General features: G+C 46.9%; 1 protein-coding gene across 4 annotated transcripts in view; it reads left to right on the top strand.

The window, feature by feature from the left end:
• The window catches only part of phldb1b (pleckstrin homology-like domain, family B, member 1b), a 70,425-nt gene that overhangs the window by 16,177 nt on the left and 33,915 nt on the right, over positions 1 to 20,333 (top strand). For all 4 annotated transcript variants that reach the window (XM_034547975.1, XM_034547978.1, XM_034547977.1 and 1 more), the window contains exons 5-6: positions 7,771 to 7,896; positions 14,470 to 15,914. In XM_034547975.1, coding sequence (XP_034403866.1) covers positions 7,771 to 7,896; positions 14,470 to 15,914 — 1,571 coding nt within the window. The remainder of the gene's footprint in view (positions 1 to 7,770; positions 7,897 to 14,469; positions 15,915 to 20,333) is intronic.

Here is a 20,333-nt window from a genome sequence, read left to right as displayed (position 1 = left end):
TACAAAACAATGAATTTCTTTATACAAGAATTGGCAAACAAAGTAATCTATATATCCAACATGTAGTTAAGTGTCAACAAGCCCCACATGATGAATTATTAAACTAGTTCATGTTGCAGCCTCTCTGCTCTGGTTTCACTTCCTGAAGTTCAGTCACAGCTTCTCTGATTGGTGGTCACATGACTGTCGGTCTCAGGTGAGTCAATCATGACGTCATAGTTTCACTGAGGAGCCCAGAATTGAATGTTTTTAACAAACAAAGTAAACAGATTACTTGAGAGATTTTAAATGAGACGCGTAGAATAACATTTCTAATGAAAAATCACAATTTCATGCTTCGATTCGGTTTATTCTTCTGATGGAAGCGTTCAGCACACATGTTGCGTTCAAGACCCGTCGGAAAGATGATAACCCGATGATAATGTCTGATTTGATGAACGGTGAAGTTTTGGGCTATTCTTTTTAAATGAACCCAAAACGCATTCTTGCCCTCTCCTGCCGGTGGGTGTTGGTGGGTGTTGGTGGGAGGAGCTTCTGCATGAACACGAAGCTCCGCCCTCCTCTCGTCTAATCTTCTGGGAAAAATCGACTCGAGGCAAAGCCGACCACGCTGGAAAGATCTCATGTGGTTGTACGCAGAGCGAAGGGAAAAGAAACCCAAACTAAACATGCTATTAGAGCAATGAGGGGGTACTTGGTCTGGTGGGTCCAACGGACGGCCACCCCGGAGGCCTTAGAGGGATCCTCTTCGGGGTTCACGACGACCCTCCTCGTCCGTTCTGGTATTCGATAAACTCTTCTAACAGATGCTCTCTGAGAGGCCGTTCTCGGAGCTCATGCTAAGTGCTGCAACCGTTTAGTAATTGAACCCAGCTCCTCGAAACGCGTAACGATTATTTCCATTATCACACGTCTCGCCAGACATATTTTATAGCGTACTTTATAAGGATGAAACGCCGGAGGAGGCCCTTGTGTTTTTTATCTCGCCGACGGGGAAGTAGTATTTATAGATTTTCACCTTCAGTGTGTATGAATGCTTGTTTGCATTACAGCTCCTCCTCTAATCCACTTAGAGAATGAGGTGGAAGTGTCCTTGAGGGAAGGGAGTCCTGTGTGTCTGAAGACCAGCTCCATGCGGACGTGATGAATGCATCGAACGCACCGCCCTCCTCCTTTCTCCTGGCTCTCGCAGGAACACTCGAGTGCACTCGCTGTGATTGGACGACTCCTGTTAGCGTTTTGAGGGAGAGACCGTCCTCTCTGCGGTCCGGGAATCAATCCAACGGATCGGCTCTCTCGCTAATGAGCGCCTCTCCTTGTTGAGGTGCGTCTTCAAAGTGGAGAACGCACAACCTTCACGTCACAATATGCCGTTTGTTTTAGTCCCTGAAAGAAAAGACCGGAATGTAACCCGAATAAAGTTAAATAAAAAGTCATGTTGTTGGATGGAATTTATTCCAAGTAATATTTAAAGAACTTTCATGTAGCGTTGGTTCTGGTGCCCCCTGTGGACTAAAGTGGTAGTGTTGGTTCTGGTGCCCCCTATGGACTAAAGTGGTAGTGTTGGTTCTGGTGCCCCCTGTGGACTAAAGTGGTAGTGTTGGTTCTGTCGCCCCCTGTGGACTAAAGTGGTAGTGTTGGTTCTGGTGCCCCCTGTGGACTAAAGTGGTAGTGTTGGTTCTGGTGCCCCCTGTGGACTAAAGTGGTAGTGTTGGTTCTGGTGCCCCCTGTGGTCTAAAGTGGTAGTGTTGGTTCTGGTGCCCCCTGTGGACTAAAGTGGTAGTGTTAGTTCTGGTGCCCCCTGTGGACTAAAGTGGTAGTGTTGGTTCTGTCGCCCCCTGTGGACTAAAGTGGTAGTGTCTCTGAGCACCAGGGTCCCTTAGAAAACCTAATTTATGTTTTAGGGGTGACTCCTCTGGTTGTATAGAAGTCTATGCTTCATGTGTTAAAGCTGCATTCTCTCTCATGACCACCAGGGGGTGACTCCTCTGGTTGTATAGAAGTCCATGCTTCATGTGTTAAAGCTGCATTCTCTCTCCTGACCACCAGGGGGCGACTCCTCTGGTTGTATAGAAGTCCATGCTTCATGTGTTAAAGCTGCATTATCTCTCCTGACCACCAGGGGGCGACTCCTCTGGTTGTATAGAAGTATATGCTTCATGTGTTAAAGCTGCATTCTCTCTACTGACCACCAGGGGGCGACTCCTCTGGTTGTATAGAAGTCTATGCTTCATGTGTTAAAGCTGCATTCTCTCTCATGACCACCAGGGGGTGACTCCTCTGGTTGTATAGAAGTCTATGCTTCATGTGTTAAAGCTGCATTCTCTCTCCTGACCACCAGGGGGTGACTCCTCTGGTTGTATAGAAGTATATGCTTCATGTGTTAAAGCTGCATTCTCTCTCCTGACCACCAGGGGGCGACTCCTCTGGTTGTATAGAAGTATATGCTTCATGTGTTAAAGCTGCATTCTCTCTCCTGACCACCAGGGGGCGACTCCTCTGGTTGTATAGAAGTCTATATAAATGACTCTACTTCTCTTGATGTATTCCCTCAGTAAACATTGTAAACATTAGTTTTTGGTCTCAATCTCTAGTTTCAAGTCTTCTTCAATACAGCGTGATGTTCATTTAGTACATTATGGTCATTTAAAGAGGCCCCACCTCTTCTACTAACTCTTGTTATGTCGTTGTCAAGTAGACAAAGTCATAAATGTGTTGCGCAACACTCAGACTGGTCCTAAACAGCCTTCCAGTCTGCCGGTCTTAGTGGTTTTGAGGTGGGGCTGTTTGCAGTGCGTGGCGCGGGTTAACCGCCCACGCCCGGCGGCTTGTTTCCATCCTATGACAACGTCCTCGCCTGCAGCCGATCTGGAGATAAGGTTAAAGAGAACCCCGCCTGTGGTTCCATAAACACTTGAGATAAGCTGCTGGGCTCCGGTCCTGCAGCGTCCCCGCAGACCTTCATTGACTTTACATTGAACTACCTTTCATTTCCTGTTGCAGAACGCAGCGCTGCAGCGGTTCTGGGCTCCGTAACATGATTTATTATCCTAAAGCCGACTCGCCGAGTGTGATCCAGATCCAGAACCCTCCGGGGCCTCTGAGAAATACTAAAATAATATCATAAAAGCGCAGTGGCTTTGTTGAGCTGTAACGTGCTAATTGTGCAGAGATTTACGGTGGTGGATGTTTCCCTGAAAGCAGACCACGAGCAGGATTCTATGGATCGGTTCCGCTCTGTGATCGACCCGTTAATTAGTTCTGTAGCGTTACTGAGAACGTCTTTTAAAGGTCAGCGTTCTATATTCACGGTCTTTAAAATGTCACTGCGTGTGAGCTATTGCTGAGAATCAGTAAATGGGATGTTAAATGTTGAGATGTATATTTTAGAAAAAGAAAAACACGAGCAATATGAATATATTATTTATTGCGTGTCAATGTGAAAGAACTGGCTTTTATTGTGAAGCAGTTTGAATCCAGGGTGAAAATGTCGGACTCTGCCAGTATTCATTAAAACTACTACATAACAGAGATAACATATTAGGTTATTACCAGAATATAAATACATTAAAGACAAAAAAAACAGACAGTAAATAGCATCAACGTTGGGTTTAACCCTCTGAACATGTTTCACATGTTTCCCCTACAAAATAAAAGAGTCAGAATTTAATGTTTTTCTACAGAATCTGATTAAAGTAAACAGTTTATTTGGAACGAGATTTTAAATGAAGAATAAATGTTGATGGAATATCACAAGTTTAGTTCTTTCTCTTTCTCTGACCCGTTGATCGTTAATATGCTAGTAGGCCGATCCCTCTGAACGTCCTCCAGCTCGTTGGTCCTGACCGGGGGTTTGATTCCACTCATTTGGGGCTTTTTGTTGCTATGAATATTACAGAAAGAGTTTTGACTTTTGGGGGAAATCATAAAGTTCTCTTTGTCCAAAGTGATTCTGGGAATTGAAGTTCTCGCCCAAGCTGCCAGTGATTGTACCTTTTGACACAGGCCGGTCTACCTTCCGTTAGCTAGTTAGTTAGCTCGTTAGCTAGCTAGTTAGCTCCTTAGCTAGTCCGTGTTGTTGTGCGACTCTGGTTGGTTTGGATTCAACGCAGTCGCACAATAACCGGCTGAAGGATCATTAACCAGTTAATGACGGTTGGCTGATGCTAAGCTAATGTGATTCATAGCTTTATATATAAATAACAGAAGAAATGTTCTTATCAATATTGTGACGTAATACAATTATGTCATCGTTAATGGTTCATTTTGCTTAAGAAGTTACAAATCACCGAATTCAGAGACGCACTACAGTATTTTATTAAAAGTGTGTGTTCGTTTTTCTATTTGTCATCTAAAGTACGAAGAGGACGAAACACTAGCCCAGTGTTTTGTTTCTGAATGAGCGTGTTTGTGTGTTTGTGTACAGTGTGCGCTCTCTGTTTTGCTGACGCATCATGTGCTAGACCTGACACACACACACACACACACACACACACACACACACACACACACACACACACACACACACACACACACACACACACACACACACACACACACACACACGGGCAGTGAGTGTCAGCTGCCAGCAGCAGTTTGTGCTGAGAGGACGCTGAAGAAGAGGAGTCATGTCTCCTTGTAGCGTCCTCTGTGTCCTGCAGGTACACAGAATACCTGTATTATGGTCTGTTTGACTCTAAATGACCATAACTTACTAAAGACTTGAAACTAGAGATTGAGAACATACGAACACAAGCCTCGTGGTTAAAGGAGTTATTTCTGAATAATGTGGGTTCTTTTTTTAGAGATTTCTGTTTTTATCGCGATACAACAAACATTTGATCAAACTTAATAATAACTCATCGTCATTATTAACCTTCCAGGATTGTTGGCCTCGAGCTTTCCTCCAGCGCCCCGTGTGGAGGCGGAGCCTGAATCCAGACCAACATTCATGACGAATGTCAAAACAATTTCAAACTGTGGGGGAAAAAAAACACACCGACCAAAGTTATGTTGGGAGCTGGAACGGAAACTTTAATAACGGGCACAAAGAAGTTTACGGTCCGCCGACGAGCTGACGGAGCAGAAGCTCTCTAACCACCGGGAGGAAATATGAAGGAATGTGTATCTTCTTTCTCTCTGAGACGCTTTTTAAAACAACGTTTTGTTGCACGAGACATTTTGTTCCCTCCAAAATAAAAGCGCGCTTGGCCTCCGTCTCCACCCCGCTGACCACAGAGAGCTGGAGGGGGTCATGTGACCACAGGCCTGGTCTGTTCACGGGGCATGGCTGATGATGAGGAGGATGATGAAGATGAGGAGGATGAAGATGAGGAGGATGATGAGGAGGATGAAGATGAGGAGGAGGAGGGCGATGAGGATGATGAGGATGATGATGAAGATGATGATAAGAATGAGGAGGATGATGAGGATGATGATGAAGATGATGATGATGATGATAAGAATGAGGAGGATGATGACGATGAGGAGGAGGATGATGATGACGATGATGAAGATTATGATGACGAGGATGATGATGATGATGATGATGATGAAGATGATGATGATGAGGATGATGAGGATCAGGGCCAGAAACAACAGGAGGTTTATTTGTTGTTCTTTATTAACAACCACCACAGGGAACATTTGACTTTGAATGTGAGAGATTACAAGTGCTGTTGACACAAACATGTCGGAGCAGCCTTTGGCAAGTCTAGTCCAAGTCTAGTCCAAATCTAGTCCAAATCTAGTCCAAGTCTAGTCCAAGTCTAGTCCCAAGTCAGTGGACACATGTCCAAATCTAGTCCAAGTCTAGTCCAAATCTAGTCCAAATCTAGTCCAAATCTAGTCCAAGTCTAGTCCAAGTCTAATCCAAATCTAGTCCAAATCTAGTCCAAATCTAGTCCAAGTCTAGTCCCAAGTCAGTGGACCATGTCCAAATCTAGTCCAAGTCTAGTCCAAGTCTAGTCCAAATCTAGTCCAAATCTAGTCCAAGTCTAGTCCAAGTCTAGTCCAAATCTAGTCCAAATCTAGTCCAAATCTAGTCCAAGTCTAGTCCCAAGTCAGTGGACACATGTCCAAATCTAGTCCAAGTCTAGTCCAAGTCTAGTCCAAATCTAGTCCAAATCTAGTCCAAGTCTAGTCCAAGTCTAGTCCAAATCTAGTCCAAATCTAGTCCAAGTCTAGTCCAAGTCTAGTCCAAATCTAGTCCAAATCTAGTCCAAGTCTAGTCCAAGTCTAGTCCAAATCTAGTCCAAATCTAGTCCAAGTCTAGTCCCAAGTCAGTGGACACATGTCCAAGTCTAGTCCAAATCTAGTCCAAATCTAGTCCAAATCTAGTCCAAGTCTAGTCTAGTCCAAGTCATTGGACACAAGTCCAAGTCTAGTCTCAGGTTTTTGAGTTGTAGGTCAGGTGTCTCGGGTCTCAGGTCCAGGAAACCAAAGCTCTGTGAAACCAAAACAAACGAGCTGAAAAACGTTAAAAAAGCTCAAATCTTTTCCATCTCGTTGTCACTTCATCCATTATTATCATTATTATTAGTAGTAATAGTAATATTAATACAAGACTATTTGTTAGCAGCTTTGAAGTGAAACCCAGAACGTTGAGCGTCAGACTAAAGAGTACGTGACCGAACCCCAAAACCCCCCAAAAGGACTTCTCAGACGTTTACATCCGTCACAGCTCACGAACTTCTAACGGACTGGATGAGCTTCAGGTAGGCGTCGCCTTGTTTACGGCCTGGCGGGCGTTCAGAGCGTCTTATCTCCTTAATTGGATGCGTTTCCTGTCAGGAGCAGGAAGTCGGGGCGAGGCTCATCAGATAGGCCGACGGGCTTATTTGATGTCGGGGGGGATTTCACTCATTAAAAAATGTAATTTACACTTCTGATGCAGCTCCTTGCTTCCCAGAAAGGAAACAAAATGATCTTTTAGAATTTAAAATGGAAATAAAATCGTTTTATTTCTTTGTGTAAATGAGGATGGATGCCCTCATCAGTGTTGCGTAGTGACCACGGACTCTTTGTGAGTTGTTGGTCCCTCTTTGCACTGCTTCCCCCCCGATGCTGATCCCCCACCGTGGACCAGGTGCTCCTTAAAGGGCCAGTTCTGTATTTCTGTGTATGTACGTGGAGAGCAAGGCAAAATGGTCAAATTCCTTGTATTTGTACGCATACATGGCCAATAAAGCTGATTCTGATTCTGAAGTTGTGTTAGAGGCAGTTCACATCTAGTTGGGACCTTTGGGACTTGACATGGGACCTTTGGGACTTGACTTGGGACCTTTGGGACTTGACATGGGACCTTTGGGACTTGACTTGGGACCTTATGGACTTCACTTGGAACCTTTGGGATCTTTGGGACTTGACTTGGGACTTGACTTGGGACCTTATGGACTTCACTTGGGACCTTTAGGACTTGACTTGGGACCTTATGGACTTGACTTGGGATCTTTGGGACTTGACTTGGGACTTGACTTGGGACCTTATGGACTTCACTTGGGACCTTTAGGACTTGACTTGGGACCCTTGGGACTTGACTTGGGACCTTTAGGACTTGACTTGGGACCTTATGGACTTGACTTGGGACCCTTGGGACTTGACTTGGGACCCTTGGGACTTGTCAGTCCGGACAATGTCAATATTTCCCAACACTGTCAAACGAAGTAACCTCAGAATCTGTTTCCTGGCTGAACCGAGTCCTGCACCGCCGGTGGAGCCGGCAGAACCCGTCTGTGAGGCTCCTGGACTCACATGATGTGTGTTTTACAGGTTGTATGCTGTGTTTCGGCCAGTCGGCCTTCTTCCGCTTCAACCACCCCGAAGAAGCCTTCATGATGAAGAGCATGATGCCCCAGGGAGGAGGGGTCTCCACGGGGGACTACAGACTACGTCCAGGTACTGAACCCTTTCACTGTTTATATACAATATATAGATCATATATATGGAGGAGGTGGAGGAGGAGGTGGAGGAGGAGCACCGTATTCATTCAAAGAGGCGTGAACTCAAAATAAAATGAAAGACTTGCTGCTCCGCGCATGGTTTTAATTGCACTTTACTGTTTTTTAACTATAAATACTTTATTTATAACGTGGGCCACAAATCAATATATTTCCTGAATCGACTTATGAGGGTAAAATAATGTATTATATATTATTATTATTATTTGTGTGTGTGTGTGTGTGTGTGACCCATAATGAAAGCCTTCCGTTGTTTGGATCATTTCCCTCATTATACATTCCTGAGTTGCATTCAGATGAATAAACTGTGTCTGCCACTCCCAGAATAATCTGTTATATCGACTGGCAAAGAACTTTTAGAAATAACACTTGTTATCTGAGCATGAATTCAGAGCGATTATGGAGGGCAAGCCCAGCTAATTGACCCTTCGCTAAGCCCCGCCTCTTAACCCACAGACTGGCCAATCACAGCGTAGCGTGGTCCAGCTTGGACCAGAAGCTCTGCTCCATAGACCATCATGCAACGGTTGGTCAGGTCTCACCGTACTTTAACCCAAAGATCTTTTATTAAAGTATTTCATCATCTTTATTAAACATAACTAAGTATTTCATCATCTATATCAGAATCAGAATCAGCTTTATTGGCCATGGAATTTGACTCCGGTTTCACGTACGCTCTCAAGTGACAGGATGAATATGAAGACATTAAAGACAACAATATCAACATGTATGTACAATATAAACAACAACAGTGAAATGGAGATGTAGAGCAGAACGTGGTGATAGTTTCAATTCAATTCAGTTTATTTTGTATAGCCCAATATCACAAATTACAAATTTACAATCTGTACACATACGACATCCCTGACCTTTGACCTCACATCGAATCAGGAAAAACTCCCCAAAAATAACCTTTGACAGGGAAAAAAGGGAAGAAACCTTCAGGAGAGCAACAGAGGAGGATCCCTCTCCCCGGATGGACAGAAGAATAGATGTCATGTGACCAGATGAACAGAGTTACAGAGTTACATAACCACATTACATGAATATGACAATGTATGAATGGAACTCCAATCCATGAAACAGAAGGAGGTAGAGAGGAGGGGGGCGGGGCATCAGCAGGGCCAATGGGAGGCCGGCTCACCAGGCATTAGACACCACCAGGTCCAATGGACCCTATGAGACGTGAAGTCACAACGACTCCGGGGAGGAAGCAGAGTTAATAAGGTGCAATGGAGAGATGTAAATTCATCCATAAGGAGAGAGAGAAGAGGAGAGAGGTGCTCAGTGTATCCTAAAACATCCCCCAGCAGCCTATAAGCCTATAGCAGCATATCAAGGGGCTGGACCAGGGCAAACCTGATTCAGCCCTAACTATAAGCACTATTAAAGAGGAAAGTCTTAAGTCTATTCTTGAATGAGGTGACTGTGTCTGCCTCCAGGACTGAAAGTGGAAGCTGGTTCCATAAAAGAGGAGCTTGATAACTGAAGGCTCTGGCTCCCATCCTACTTTTTAGGACTCTAGGAACCACAAGTAGCCCCGCATTTAGTGAGCGCAGCTCTCTAGTGGGGCAATATGGTACTACAAGCTCCTTAAGATATGATGGTGCATCACCAATCAAGGCTTTGTAGGTGAGGAGAAGAATTTTAAATGTGATTCTTGATTTTACAGGGAGCCAGTGCAGAGCAGCTAATACAGGAGTCATGTGATCTCTTTTCTTAGTTTTTGTGAGTACACGAGCTGCAGCATTCTGGATCAACTGGAGGGATTTAAGAGACTTATTAGAGCAGCCTGATAATAAGGAGTTGCAGTAATCTAGTCTGGAAGTAACAAACGCGTGAAGTGCAAGTAGCTCAGATGGAGGTGATTAATCGTTCATCAGAGCGCCCCCCAGAGGGAAGAAGCTGTTCCTGTGTCTGGTGGTTTTAGTGTACAGTGCTCTGTAGCGCCCCTCAGAGGGAAGAAGCTGTTCCTGTGTCTGGTGGTTTTAGTGTACAGTGCTCTGTAGCGCCCCCCAGAGGGAAGAAGCTGTTCCTGTGTCTGGTGGTTTTAGTGTACAGTGCTCTGTAGCGCCCCCAGAGGGAAGAAGCTGTTCCTGTGTCTGGTAGTTTTAGTGTACAGTGCTCTGTAGCGCCCCTCAGAGGGAAGAAGCTGTTCCTGTGTCTGGTGGTTTTAGTGTACAGTGCTCTGTAGCGCCCCCCAGAGGGAAGAAGCTGTTCCTGTGTCTGGTGGTTTTGGGGTACAGTGCTCTGTAGCGCCCCTCAGAGGGAAGAAGCTGTTCCTGTGTCTGGTGGTTTTGGGGTACAGTGCTCTGTAGCGCCCCCCAGAGGGAAGAAGCTGTTCCTGTGTCTGGTGGTTTTGGCGTACAGTGCTCTGTAGCGCCCCCGAGAGGGAAAGAGTTGGAACAGCTTGTGTCCAGGGTGTGAAGGTCTGCAGTGATCTTTCCAGCCCACTTCCTGACTCTGGAGGTGTACAAGTCCAGGATGGAGGGCAGGCTGGAACCAATAGTTCTCTCTGCAGACCTGACTATCCGTTGTGGTCTGTCTCGGTCCTGTTTGGTGGCCGATCCAAACCACACAGTGAAGACCAGAGAACAGACTGGATGATGGAGGAGTAGACCAGGATCAGCAGCTTAAACATAACTAAGTATTGCATCATCTTTATTAAACCTGACTAAGTATTTCACCTTCTTTATTAAACATAACTCAGTATTTCATTACTTTATTAAACCTACCTGTTTTATTTTGAAAAGACTTTCTGGGTACCCTAAGCGGAGGTGGGCCTGTGTGGTTTTGCCGTCTGTTATTTAATCTTTCTGAGGACGGCCACCAGCTGTCTCCAGCTCCCTCCTCTTCCCTGATTGGACGGTTCCTGTCCCCACTCTTCCCTGATTGGACGGTTCCTGTCCCCCCTCTTCCCTGATTGGACGGTTCCTGTCCCCCCTCTCCTCCGGTCAGACGGCTTTGTGGCTCCTGAGCTGCTTAAACTGGCCCACGGCTGGAGTTACAGTACGTCTTTCAGGGACTATTTATAGACCTGCAGATCCACTAGACTGTCTGTCTCAGTCTAGTCCTGGTCCTGTATATGACCTCAGTTTAGTCCTGGTGCTCTATAGCCCTCAGTCTAGTCCTGGTCCTTTATAGACCTCAGTTTAGTCCTGGTCCTCTATAGACCTCCATTAGTAAATAGACCCTGAGAGAGAAGATGGTCTGGTTCTATAGAGTTCTTCTTGAAGCTCCTCACCAGGTCGGATTCTGGTGAAACCAGATGACATCATGCAGGTTCACCAGAACCTCCTTCAATTCAGACTCCAGCAGAGACCAGTCCACCGTGGACAGACCGAGGGAAGGGGGACACGGGAGAACCAGGACCAGGACTGTGAGGGGCAGACTATCAGACCCTGCTGGAGTAAAAATAAGGTTTTCTAAAGGGACCCTTATGCTTAGAGACACTACCACTTTAGTCCACAGGGGGCACCAGAACCATCACTACCACTTTAGTCCACAGGGGGTACCAGAACCAACACTACCACTTTAGTCCACAGGGGGCGACAGAACCAACACTACCACTTTAGTCCACAGGGGGCACCAGAACCAACACTACCACTTTAGTCCACAGGGGGCACCAGAACCAACACTACCACTTTAGTCCACAGGGGGCACCAGAACCAACATTACCACTTTAGTCCACAGGGGGCACCAGAACAACACTACCACTTTAGTCCACAGGGGGCACCAGAACCAACACTACCACTTTAGTCCACAGGGGGCGCCAGAACCAACACTACCACTTTAGTCCACAGGGGGCACCAGAACCAACACTACATGAAAGTTCCTTGTATCTTTAACTTGAACCTTCTAAACATTTAGTTTGGACTCATTTGACATCCCATTCATTTACATCATGTATAAACTTCAAAGTTTATACATATCCGTGGTTTAAACAGTATTTAGATTTCAGGCTCAGTTACTTCTACTTGTATTTAAAACATGTGATGTGTTTATAAAATGTGATGCGTCGCTATGAATTCATTAGTATGTTAAATAATTGGAAAACAGCGGTTTCACCATCATATAACATGCCTAACCTTTTTCTGCTTTTATTTCACCTACTTTTAATATTTGTAAGGACATTTTTGCTACAAATACTTTGTACAAGAAATGACATTTTCAATGGAAGAATTGTATTTAATAGTGTTTTTTTATTGCAGTAATTAACTTTCACTCTAAAAACAATTTTCTTAAATGTTGTGGAAGTTATTCCTCAGGCCGTTTAAAGAGGGCATAACAGTGAAATATAGTTATTCACACATCACTGCATGGTGCCTTCAGGTGCATCACGTGATGACAGAATCTGTATTATGTGGACAATAACAATGACACGCCATAAAACCCACTGCTGTGACTCTTTAACACGGCGCTGTAAAATCTCCCAGTCGTTCATGTCGGCCACGTCAAGGTAGCCATGACACCGGAAGAAAGAAGGTAGTACCTTCAAAATAAGACGCGTGTAACGCAAACGCTAGTATTTCATACGATATACCATATATTATGTGTTTCTGCTACGTTACAATATGCTACTTGTTACTAGCTCGCTGTAACAATAACGGCACGTTAACAAAAACAATTATATTATTAAATCTAACTAAATATTTGATTATCATTTTGCATTACACTTAAATAAGTATCTCACCATCTTTTATCAAACCTAACTAAGTATCTCACCATATTTTATTAAACCTAACTGAATCTGTCACCATCTTTTTATAATGACAATAGTAATAATATAACGTGGATTTTTTTTAAAGCGGAGTTGTTGTTTTACTTTGAAGGCCTAACACCGGAAATGCGTTGTAACCTGTCGCGTAACTTGACACCAGCGGAACCGTAGGCAGCAAGCGGTGCCCAGCACCCCCAACCCCCGGCTACAATATCACCTCTCCCTCGGTGTGTGTGTGTGTGTGTGTTTGCGGGGCCAGTACACCCACCCGGTCCGGTACCGGTTCCCCGGAGGATGTGGGCCTCATTTAGCAGGTGAACAGCACCGAAACCGACCGGGTCGCATGTGAGTAACCCCCCCCCCCCCTCTTGTAAGCCGAGTGACGCGAGCCAAACTGCGTTCAGAACCCTCTGGTTTACACGTTAACTGGGCTCCTCCGGAGGTGCGCACGCAGCGGCGGACTTCATGCTCCCCTAAATGCGACTGATCGGAACGTCACCCTTCGTTCGGCGGTCACGTGATCCATAAACACGTCCTCGAATGTGAAGATAACCGTATTTTGTTTTTTTTTGGGGGGGGGGGGGGTCCTCGCCGTGCACGCGCCCTGATGAACCCGGCGTTTTTTTTTTAAGTCGTTAAAAAACGTGCATTCGGTGCCGGACTGTGGAGCTGCCTCACGTGGACGGAACCGGCTCGTGCCACGCGCGCGGTCCTATCGGCTCTTAAAGATGAACATGTAATTGGCCCCATTTGTTTTTTTTGTTTTTTTTTAAATGAAGTTTGGCAGCGTGCACGTGAGGCGATGGACCGGAGCCCATGACATCATCGCACGGGCTTTCCCTCGGCTAACCGTGCCCCCCCTCTTCCTCACCCCCCCCCCCTCTTCATCGGTTCTCATTCATGCACAGATGAATATGTGCTCCTGCAGGTCTGAATCCACCAGGGTTCTGGTTCTGGTTCTGGTCCGGCTCCCCTCTCAGTGGAGCGAGCACACCTTATGAATTATTGGTGAAGCTTCCCAGTCATTTAGTATTATTTATAATGCATCATGTCCCCCCGTTACCTCCCAGGACTCCACAGCAACAGTTATCTGGTTATCTCGGCACATTGTCTCCTGATCCGTATCCAACGCACGGGTCTCGTCTCCTCGGCTGCGTCCTATACCCTCGTTTCCTCACCGCTGATCCCTCCTCAGTCCTCGTGCTCGTCACTGGGCTGGAGGTTGTTTTAATGGACATGGAGGATCTGAAACAAGTTTTAAAGGGAATTTGTTTCAGTCCGACTGGCCCGGAAACCAAAAAGCTGGTAAAGATATTAATAAATAAACCCAAAATGAGTTCTGGAAAGTCACCAAAACAAATCGGTTAAACACGGTAAATTACGTAGACCGTCCCTGCACCGGAGCGCCGGTTTCACCTTCTGGACTCACGGAAAGACGAGGAAGTATTTAGAGTTGGTCTTCATCATCGACTTCATTCATAGATGATCCAGACAAGTGAGGAAGAGAAAAGACCAGCGGGGACATTTAGTGGAGACTTTATGGTCCATTTAGAGTCAAACCGACCACAAAGCAGGGTACAGGGTGATTGACAGGTCGATTGACAGGTCGATTGACAGGTCGACGGCCCAGATGCCGAACTCGAGGCTTCAGAACACCGACAGACGGCACCGTGACTTCTTTTTACAGTCGATGACTGTAATTCTTCAGTTTGAGGATGATTCAGACTCTCTCGCCCAAGAGATTAAACTCTTTTACAAGTTATACATTATGTTCTGTCTTCTCTCCCTCAGACACGGAGAGCTTCGTCAATGGGAATCACCAGGCCGGCCCGGCCCAGTCCCCCCCCCAGTCTGAGCACAGTGCGATCGTCAGCTCCATTGAGAAGGACCTGCAGGACATCATGGACTCCCTAGCGATGGACGACCCCCAGCCGTCGTCCTCGGAGGGCAGGAAGCCTCCTCTGGGCCAACCCGGCCCCCACTCCCCCCTGTCGCCCATGCTCAACGGCGGGGGCCGATACCCGCTGTCCCCTCCCATCAGCCCCGGGGCCATGTCCGTCGGGTCCAGCTACGAGAACGCATCCCCTCCCTTCTCCCCCCTGTCCTCCCCCTCGGCGGCCAGCAGTGGGAGCTTCACGAGCCCGTCTCCCAGCGGCGGACCCCAGGACCAGAGTTCTTCTCTGCCGCCAGTGCCTGTTCGCTCCTCCAGCTACAACTTCACCGCCCAGCCTCTGCCCACACCGCAGCCACGGACCGCACTGCCCAACTTCGGCACCGGTGCGGCGGGCCAGAGGGTTCAGGAGAGCCCCCGGCTGCAGAGGAAGGTCTTGAATGAGGCCCCTCCGAGCCCCAAGCCCAGCCGCAGAGGACTGGGCCAAGAGGGGTCCGAGAGCCCTCGACTTCTGTCCTCTAATGAATCTCTGAGCGGTAGGAACATTGTGCTAAGTAGCCCCAGACTCACGCCCCAGTTCCCCAGCGGTCCATCCCTGTCTCCCTCCAGTCCCAGGACCAAGACGACCACAGTGCTCCAGGAAAGGCCCGCCAGCCCTTTCAGAGACCAGACCAGTCTAGCCGAGTGCCTCTCCAGGCAGCTGTCCCAACCCGCCAGGGCCTTTCAGCCGCCCTTGGACCCCATCGTCCACATCATCCAAGGATCGCCGCTGCAGCTGCATCCCCGCCTGCTGCAGCCCCCCGAAAGCCCTCGCGTGGCCAGGAGGAACCTGGAGCTGAACGGCGGCGGCAGCAGCATGCGTGAGCTGCCGCCTCTCAGCCCCTCCATGGCTCGGAGAGGGGTCCCGGTACTCCCGGGGACAATCCCATCCTTGAAGACACCGGAAAGCCCCTCGAGTTTGGGCAAGCTCGTCCCAGAGAGCCCCAGGCTCCGCCGCAGGACCGGATCCACATCCGAGGAGCCGGCGTGCGGCAGGGGGGTCCGAGCCCGCAGTCCGTCGCCGCCGCCCTCCGTGATGATGGAGGGCGGCGGCGGCGCGGCAGTACGCAAGGCGAGCTTTGGGAACTCCCTCTCGCCCGCGTACAGCCTGGGCTCCCTGCCCGGCTCGTCCCCGGCGTCGAGCCCCAGGAGCCGCAGGAAGATGTCCGCCGCGGGGCGGCCGCACGCCGCCATGAGGGAGAGGAAGAACAGCATCTCCGAGATCAGCGACAACGAGGACGAGCTGCTGGAGTACCACCGGCGGCAGCGGGAGGAGAGGCTGCGAGAGCAGGAGATGGAGCGCCTGGTGAGTCTCTTTCAAAAACACCGATTTACTGACTCGTCACACGCATCCTTTTTATCTTTCTCGTGACGTTGGGTCAGTTTTATATATATATATATATATATATATATATATATATATATATATATATATATATATATATATTGTGTATGGTGGCGTTTGTGGAACCAGTAAACTTGGCTGTCGGCCGTCTGAGCTGCTGCTCAGATGAGCCCATAGCAACCTCATTGTTTGTTGTTTCCTAAACAGAACGGGGGGGGGGGGGACATCTTGAACTTGTCTGCCGGTCTGAATGAAACTCCAGAAACAAAGTCCTGTTTTCTATGTGTTTTGTTGGAGCGTCTGTCTGCTCCGCTTGTAATTACAAAACGGGTGTTTTTTCTTTTCTTTTAACGTGTGAAGAGACGTGTTCTGGTGCCTCCTATAGAGGCTGCTCTGTGACCTGTCAATCACCTTGTAGCCCCGCCCTAAAGCGTACCCTGCTTTATGGTCTGTCTGACTCTAAATGACCATAATTTACTAAATGAACATCATTCTGTATTGAAGAAGACTTGAAACTAGAGATTGAGACCAAAAACTAATGTTTACAATGTTTACTGAGGGAATACATCAAGAGAAGTAGAGTCATTTATATAGACTTCTATACAACCATAGGAGTCGCCCCCTGGTGGTCAGGAGAGAGAATGCAGCTTTAACACATGAAGCATAGACTTCTATACAACCAGAGGAGTCGCCCCCTGGTGGTCAGGAGAGAGAATGCAGCTTTAACGCATGAAGCATAGACTTCTAGACAACCAGAGGAGTCGCCCCCTGGTGGTCAGGAGAGAGAATGCAGCTTTAACACATGAAGCATAGACTTCTATACAACCAGAGGAGTCGCCCCCTGGTGGTCAGGAGAGAGAATGCAGCTTTAACACATGAAGCATAGACTTCTATACAGAATGCAGCTTTAACACATGAAGCCTAGACTTCTATACAACCAGAGGAGTCGCCCCCTGCTGGTCAGGGGAGAGAATGCAGCTTTAACAGTCTTCTTCAATATAGCATGATGTTCATTTAGTAAATTATGGTCATTTAAACTGATCCTTTTGAATTTAAGTTCATTCAATCCTCTCGATGTCTGTCCTCTTGGAGGCGTGTCCTCTCTCCGATGACCAGCCGGTCTGAGCCCCCCCCCCCCCCCCCCCCCCCCGTCCACATGGCCGTCTCGCCGTCCTGGCAAACGCACAAACACTTTGGCCCGTGAGCCTTGTGTGTGCTTCCCCCCCGACGTCAGTGTTCATGCTTCCTATTGGACGAGACCGTCTGCTCAGGCTTCTCATCCAAGGAGCAGGAAGAAGACTCTTTAGTTGTAGGCAGTGATGCTTTATCTCTTAATGTAAAGAACTCCTTTTTGATTCCAGCTCTGATCATCTATTATATATATATATATATATATATATATATATATATATATATATATATATATATATTACGCACGCACCTCAGAGAAGGTAAAACCTGGTTCACGTTGTCTCCACTAGAGGGCGTCGTCTCACTGTTCAACATTTCATAACAACGAGCCTTGTTTGTTGTTTCTGTTAATTTTTTTTTATTAATTCATAATGTCTTCATCTATTTAAAAGCACAACTTGCAAAGAATATGGTTTTATTGATATATTCATTATTGTTTTTGTCCACTGTCATATTTTTATTTTAATTAACTATCGCATAAAGAGAGAATGTTGAGAGAATTTATAAAATAGGCGAAGATTAATTTTCTCTCAATCGAAAACCCAATTAATCGACTCCATTCTCTATTCTTAATAACAATGAACATTACAGAGACGACTCTGTCCAGCAGTTCATTATGCAAACTGCCAAACATTCATTCACTAATGTGAAGACAGAGAAATGTAATATATTATAATAATATTAACCTTATTCATAAATACAAACAGTTTACAAAGTGATTTGACGGACAAAACAAAAGCAGGAGAAACTAAACATAACAGTCATATGAACACTACAATAGATGAAATGGTTTAATCAATACAAATTTCAAAATATTGAAAAGTGTATATATACACTTTTCAATATTTTGAGTATAAACGACCCCAAAAAAAAGCTGCTCATTATCGTCAGCGGTGCTCCGAGAATGTAAACAACAACAAGTAGAAACCTAAATGTGCGTCCCAGCTGTAACCGTCATGTTGGAGGTGTTTGACAAGGTAATTGGGACCCGGTCCTCTTTGAGCAAACCCCTCCAGGGCTTTGGAGCACCCCCCAACCCCCTGTTTGTTCCTCCTCCGGGACCTGAACGCCACGAACCCCCCGAGGATCCCAGTCTGCATCGGGTTTGTTCTGCAGACGTACGCTGAGAACACGAGAACTTCTTCAAACTGGGTTTGGAATAAAAGGGTTTTCTGTGAGGTGACTCGTAAAGTTAACCGCTCTGATCAAAAGGAACGCAGACGGGGGGGGGGGGGATCGAACCCCCGGGGCCCTTCGGGGCGGCAGAGACATTAAAGGGCATGAGAGAAAACGGGAGACGCTGACTCTCATGGGGGTGAGGTGAGGAAGGGAGGAGACATGAGGAAGAGGAGCTGGGAGGATGTAAACCAGGAGAGCCAAGTGAGGACGAACTGAGGGAAAACCGTCAGAGTGAGATGTCGGATGACGTAGAAGATCTTTGTATCCGAAAGAATGACATAATTATTACGTTGCCACGGCTACGGGAAGCGTTCAGGGTGAAGCGCTTAGGCCAAGGACACATCGACCCGGGCTAGCGGAGCCGGGGATCGAACCGCCGATCCTCTGATGGAGGCCGGAAGTGAAACTCTGTTAGCATACGGCGGCTAATGTTAGCTACGTTGTTTTTTGATACCGCCTCAGTGAGAACGTTATCATTTACCTTCAGCCAGTACTCGTGTTCACTGAGCGGAGCCTGAATGCATCATGAGAACGTTATCATTTACCTTCAGCCAGTACTCGTGTTCACTGAGCGGAGCCTGAACGCATCATGAGAACGTTATCATTTACCTTCAGCCAGTACTCGTGTTCACTGAGCGGAGTCTGAACGCATCATGAGAACGTTATCATTTACCTTCAGCCAGTACTCATGTTCACTGAGCAGAGCCTGAACGCATCATGAGAACGTTATCATTTACCTTCAGCCAGTACTCGTGTTCACTGAGCGGAGTCTGAACGCATCATGAGAACGTTATCATTTACCTTCAGCCGGTACTCATGTTCACTGAGCGGAGCCTGAACGCATCATGAGAACGTTATCATTTACCTTCAGCCGGTACTCATGTTCACTGAGCGGAGCCTGAACGCATCATGAGAACGTTATCATTTACCTTCAGCCAGTACTCGTGTTCACTGAGCGGAGCCTGAACGCATCATGAGAACGTTATCATTTACCTTCAGCCAGTACTCGTGTTCACTGAGCGGAGCCTGAACGCATCATGAGAACGTTATCATTTACCTTCAGCCAGTACTCATGTTCACTGGGCAGAGCCTGAACGCATCATGAGAACGTTATCATTTACCTTCAGCCAGTGCTCGTGTTCACTGAGCGGAGCCTGAACGCATCATGAGAACGTTATCATTTACCTTCAGCCAGTACTCATGTTCACTGAGCGGAGTCTGAATGCATCATGAGAACGTTATCATTTACCTTCAGCCAGTACTCGTGTTCACTGAGCAGAGCCTGAATGCACCATGAGAACGTTATCATTTACCTTCAGCCAGTGCTCGTGTTCACTGAGCGGAGCCTGAACGCATCATGAGAACGTTATCATTTACCTTCAGCCAGTACTCATGTTCACTGAGCGGAGTCTGAATGCATCATGAGAACGTTATCATTTACCTTCATGTTCACTGAGCAGAGCCTGAACGCATCATGAGAACGTTATCATTTACCTTCATGTTCACTGAGCGGAGCCTGAACGCATCATGAGAACGTTATCATTTACCTTCAGCCGGTACTCATGTTCACTGAGCGGAGCCTGAACGCATCATGAGAACGTTATCATTTACCTTCAGCCAGTACTCGTGTTCACTGAGCGGAGCCTGAACGCATCATGAGAACGTTATCATTTACCTTCAGCCAGTACTCATGTTCACTGGGCAGAGCCTGAACGCATCATGAGAACGTTATCATTTACCTTCAGCCAGTGCTCGTGTTCACTGAGCGGAGCCTGAACGCATCATGAGAACGTTATCATTTACCTTCAGCCAGTACTCATGTTCACTGAGCGGAGTCTGAATGCATCATGAGAACGTTATCATTTACCTTCAGCCAGTACTCGTGTTCACTGAGCGGAGCCTGAACGCATCATGAGAACGTTATCATTTACCTTCAGCCAGTACTCGTGTTCACTGAGCGGAGCCTGAACGCATCATGAGAACGTTATCATTTACCTTCAGCCAGTACTC

Source organism: Cyclopterus lumpus, chromosome 13 (assembly GCF_009769545.1).
Source record: "Cyclopterus lumpus isolate fCycLum1 chromosome 13, fCycLum1.pri, whole genome shotgun sequence".
NCBI lineage: Eukaryota > Metazoa > Chordata > Actinopteri > Perciformes > Cyclopteridae > Cyclopterus > Cyclopterus lumpus.
Note: the sequence above shows the minus strand (reverse complement) of the source record. Positions and strands in the feature narration are given on the sequence as shown.